The sequence below is a fragment of the Camelina sativa genome, chromosome 18 (assembly GCF_000633955.1).
Source record: "Camelina sativa cultivar DH55 chromosome 18, Cs, whole genome shotgun sequence".
Classification (NCBI taxonomy): domain Eukaryota; kingdom Viridiplantae; phylum Streptophyta; class Magnoliopsida; order Brassicales; family Brassicaceae; genus Camelina; species Camelina sativa.
Window position 1 is genome coordinate 19,735,564 of NC_025702.1, and position 5,221 is coordinate 19,740,784.

Sequence of the window (5,221 nt, forward strand, 5' to 3'; positions counted from 1 at the left end):
TTTTTTTTTTTTTTTTGGTTAAACTCTTTCAAGTTATCTAAAATTATAACATCTTTTTTTGAAAAAAATCTACTCCAATTGTTTTTGTAATGTTAAAAGAATATTTTCCAAAATTATTTGAAACCACTCATAATTAGGCAAAATTATCTTATACTATATAGTTTACCCAAATTTTATTCGTTTGAACATCAATTTTAAATACATTAACTTATCGATACTTTTATTCCGCATGTGTTCAATGACTATCCGCTACTACACGTCTACACCTTTCATTTAGAGTTAGAAAATTATCGTACGTCGACATAAATATTTAATACGACAGTACTGTTAGTTAGTTAGTTTATTTTGTTTGAAGGACCAATAGTTTATCTGTGGAAATTTTAGGAAGTTGAAACCTAACATTTGGCATATACAGTTGCTTATAGCATTGATGAAGAATAAAGAGTAAAGACAGTGATGTTTCCTATTTGCCATGTTGGTGTGGAACCTACATACAAAATATTTTTAAAACAATATAGAATATAAAGATGGTATAGGTTTTTAATTTTCTAACAATATTTTTAATGATTGCAGTTACATATGATTTAGAACTATATATAAATCAGTACAAGTTTAGAATGTATGTGGCAGAACTATATGTTTACTTTACATTAACGACTGCAGTGTACGTGTGGCGAACGAATTAGGAGCTGGTAATGGGAAAGGAGCAAGATTCGCCACGATTGTATCAGTAACACAATCGTTAATGATCGGATTATTTTTCTGGGTGATAATAATGCTTCTCCATAACCAAATCGCTTGGATATTTTCTTCAAGTGTAGCCGTCTTGGACGCCGTTAATAAACTCTCACTTCTCTTAGCTTTCACCGTTCTTCTCAACAGCATCCAACCGGTTCTCTCCGGTACGTCAAGGTTTATTTTTGAACAGTTTCTTGTATATATTATATACCGAGTCAATGATTTTTGTGATGGCTAGGTGTCGCGGTTGGATCGGGTTGGCAATCCTACGTTGCATATATAAACTTGGGATGTTACTATTGCGTCGGTGTTCCACTTGGGTTTCTGATGGGATGGGGTTTTAAATTCGGCGTCATGGTAATCACTATTTTTTTACACGTGTTTTTGTTAATTTATTTGATAACTTATATCGATTTGGTTTTATTTATAGGGGATTTGGGCTGGTATGATTTTTGGAGGAACTTTTGTTCAGACAATGATCTTAGGTTATATCACAATGAAATGCGATTGGGAGAAAGAGGTACATTGATATGTTTGCCTTTGGTTTTGTCTTATTAATTTCATTCGTTTAGCAATTTTGAGTTGATCATGATAATGTGTGTGTGTGGTTTTTTTTTTGGGTCTGTTTATAATTCTTTCAGGCGCTGAAAGCAAGTGCTCGTGTTAACAAATGGTCCAACGCAATAAAGTGAAGATTTGTTTAGTGCAACTATTATTAAATAATTTTGTAGCATAATTGTTTTTTACGAAAACTGGTGTCTGTTGTTGGTATCGAAAATGTAATGCAATATTACTCAGAGCCGGTTTATATTTTACAAAGGGTCTCTGCAATTACTGTAGAGGTCTTTGTAATATATTCGTTTTATATCATGCCTTGTAATATTAATTAGAAATATCTTAAAATGCTGAACTGGTTTATTTGATTTCGATTTAAACCAAAAAAAAAAATTTTATTTTCCACGTGAATATTGGTTAAGTATGTAAAGCCTAAATGTTTATCAAGAATAATATGACTCAATGCCTTCTTTGGTGTTTTCTGCTGGTTGGGAGAGAGTACAAAACAAGGACTCCGAGGTCGGTGTAGTTAAGATAGTAATGGTTCAGATTTTTAAAAACTTCGAGATTTTTGTGATGGTTTACTCACTTAACGTTCCTACATTTGTCGAGGATTTTTTTTTGTGATGATTTTGCTACATATATTATTCACAATTCAATTATTGAAAATATATATACAAGGAATCGACTATAGTCATTTTAAATAACAATGCCGCAGAGACGAATAACCGATTTATGGACTAAGCTATATGATAATAAGTAGTGTATAATATTTTTTACTAACCAACAGGACCGGACTGTTTCTTTTTTTTTATAGGCGTTGCATATCTTTTAATTTCGATACCAAACACCAAAAGTCTTCAACCAAATACTTGCTTCGCCAAGAAAACTCCCTCAAACCTTCTTTGCACATTTCGAGCCTCTCCAAAACCGGAACCAACTCGTTCGGTTTAGCAACTCTCTCATTCAATTCTTCAAACCTTATCTTCATCAATCTTATGACGGAGAAGTAGTCTTGTACCATTAGTTCTATCATTTCGACGACGATTTTGTTGAGTTTCGATTTCGGAGCTATTGGCCTGTTACTTATATGTTCGAATAGATCCACTAAAAAATCAACTTGTTTAAAAATGCAGTCGGTTGTGTAAGACGAGACTCGTCGAGTTTCTAGACGCTTATCTTCCGACCTATCCTTTATGTTTGGGGTAACGCCTAAAGCCTCCGCAATTGAAAAGTAACAAACTAGATATTGTTTGTACCTATTCAAAAGACCATTTTAAAAATAATTCATAAGAGACTATATTTGATAAAATTGCCATTTAACATATAAAATAAAATAAAAAGTTAGAAAAAAATGATATGGATCGGCGTCAACTTTTCAATTATTAATTTGTCGGTCAGCCAAAACTATAACCAATACATATATTCGATATATATAATCTTACCAACAAACCCATAGAGACAACTCTCTAGTAAAACGAGATGAACCTACATTAAGGTCATTCAATTTAAGTTTACTCCCTCCTTGATTATAGATCAAAGTACGATGACTTTTGTTATTTCTGTCACGAACACTATCTTCTACATTGTACACATATTCCGATTTGATCATCTTATGGAGAAGAATGAGACATTTAGCAGCCACACACACGTCCGTTGTCAAACGAAGCCTCTGTAGGATCGCAGCGATGGTATCAGGACCGTAACACGTGTCAGCAGTGGATTGGAGGAAAGTGACGTATTTGTCGGAGGGTGGGTTCTGTGAAGTGTGAGACGTGGCTTTCAAGATAGCTTCGTTGATGGTTTTTGCATTCTCGGAGCCACACAAATGAACCACGTTGAGTTTCATTTGCGAGGCTTCGTCTTTCAATTTGCCTCCCAAGGTTGTCAATATGCCCATAGTTTGGTTATTTTACTCTTTTTTTTTTTTTGGGTCGTCGAATAGATATTATTGTTTAGTCTTTGAATCTTTAGCAATGTGACTTTGCTTTTATAATAATTCGAAGGTTTCATAATGTGTGTTTGTTGGTTAATTAATAGTTGGGTAAGATCATGAAATAAGTTCTTAATTATCTTAATAATCATCTCTTTAGCATGTATACTAGATTGTTTACCCATATGGCCATATCATATACATCCATTATGAAAATTAAATACACGTGGATTTTTATAATTACAATAAGTAACAGTTTTAATCATTTTATTTTGTTTTTTTTAAAAGATTAATTTTTACTCTTTTAAAAACTACATTTAATGTAATTATAAAAATATTCATAAATAAATGCTAAAACTTTATTTACCTATTTTAAGATTTTGATATGATCTAGAATTTTGAGAAATATTTCATTAAGAAAATCTGAAAACATTTAAATATATATAGATAATAATTTTATATAAATTGATTATCCCTCAATTTATTTCAAGTAAAAATTAAACTAAAAACCTCTTAGAAACTGACGTTTAGTCATTATATTTTTGTCCATGATATAGTACTTTACTTTGTGATAGAAACACGTATTTATTATAAAAATTAAAAATATAAGATAATCAAATATCGAAAAATTTGTTGGTTCAATGAACAAATCAAGAAATTGACTCATATCTCTATCTTTTTTTCGTGCATTTACAATCAATACAAATTTAAAATTACAAAGTGCAAAAAATCAACTTTTAGTATATTAACTAGTAATAAATTGCTCAATATTGGCTTTTTAAATGGTACACAAAATCAATAGATTTAATTTAAAGCCTGATTTTACACCACCACTACAAGAAAACATAGCACCTCAAACGTTAAGATATATACGTGCGTCAATGACATTACTTCTCAAGTTAATATTGGCTACCATAAGTGATTAGTTTCATGACACCAGTATTCAAAGTTACCAGCCATTAACACAAATGTAAATTACTAAATGGAAAAAATATAAATAAAAAATAATAATAATGACTGATGGATACACGACATCTTAACGGGCCCAACCCAGACTACAACTTGGGCTTTTATTTCTCAGAGGCTTTTTTTTTTTAATTGTTAGGTTTCCAAAATTTGGCAGAAAAATTTGAAAGACGCGCCTAAATGAAAAAACAAAAAAAGTGAGAAGGAAACTAAAAATAATTTGGGCGCTAGAAAGAAGTAATGTGATTGGTTGATTTAGACATGACGCGGATCACTAAACTTAAATAAATCACAACCGTTGATCAAATTAAAGATCTAACGAACCAAAACAATTAAACGCTTCACTATAAAAAAAAACCCAATCCAGTGACCTCTCAGATCGTTAAAGCAAACCTCAAAACACTTTCTCTTTCGTTTCTCATCAACCAAAAAAATGGCTCGTACAAAGCAGACGGCAAGGAAATCCACCGGAGGAAAAGCACCAAGGAAGCAACTGGCGACAAAAGCGGCGAGGAAATCAGCACCGGCGACCGGAGGAGTGAAGAAGCCACACAGATTCCGTCCCGGAACCGTCGCGCTAAGAGAAATCAGGAAGTACCAGAAGAGCACTGAGCTTCTGATCCGCAAGCTTCCGTTCCAGCGTCTGGTTCGTGAGATCGCACAGGATTTCAAAACGGATCTGCGTTTCCAGAGCAGCGCCGTCGCGGCTCTCCAGGAAGCGGCTGAGGCTTACCTCGTTGGTTTGTTCGAAGACACTAACCTCTGTGCGATTCACGCTAAGAGAGTCACTATCATGCCTAAGGATATCCAGCTGGCGAGGAGAATCAGAGGCGAGAGAGCTTAAGGGAGAGAAGATTGGAGTAGAGGATTTGGAATCGAATCGTTTCTTTTGTTATCTCTAATTGTATATCTTTCGTGTTTTCGTTTTCCCTAATTTCGTGTTCTAGAGTAAGGATTAGGTCTCCTTGCGTTTAAGTTGTTCGATGAAATGTCTCAATGAATCTTAAATCAATGTTTTTAATCTCTTCA

General features: G+C 33.3%; 3 protein-coding genes across 3 annotated transcripts in view; 2 read left to right on the forward strand and 1 right to left on the reverse strand.

Annotated features, from left to right (window-relative positions):
- The window catches only part of LOC104727198 (protein DETOXIFICATION 27), a 3,906-nt gene extending 2,258 nt beyond the window's left edge, over window positions 1–1,648 (forward strand). Inside the window, exons 6-9 of the mRNA XM_010486071.2 lie at window positions 664–902; window positions 977–1,095; window positions 1,169–1,258; window positions 1,380–1,648. Coding sequence (XP_010484373.1) covers window positions 664–902; window positions 977–1,095; window positions 1,169–1,258; window positions 1,380–1,430 — 499 coding nt within the window. The 3' untranslated portion in view covers window positions 1,431–1,648. The remainder of the gene's footprint in view (window positions 1–663; window positions 903–976; window positions 1,096–1,168; window positions 1,259–1,379) is intronic.
- On the reverse strand, window positions 2,015–3,218 carry LOC104762720 (putative clathrin assembly protein At5g65370). Its single transcript, XM_010486072.1, has 2 exons — window positions 2,739–3,218; window positions 2,015–2,552 (listed from the first exon to the last, which is right to left on the reverse strand). The coding sequence occupies exons 1-2, from the start codon at window positions 3,191–3,193 to the stop codon at window positions 2,105–2,107; spliced, it is 903 nt and encodes a 300-aa protein (XP_010484374.1). The 5' UTR covers window positions 3,194–3,218; the 3' UTR covers window positions 2,015–2,104.
- Window positions 4,572–5,221, forward strand: LOC104762722 (histone H3.2). The gene has a single exon (XM_010486073.2). It carries the CDS (start codon window positions 4,626–4,628, stop codon window positions 5,034–5,036), a length of 411 nt encoding a protein of 136 aa, XP_010484375.1. The 5' UTR covers window positions 4,572–4,625; the 3' UTR covers window positions 5,037–5,221.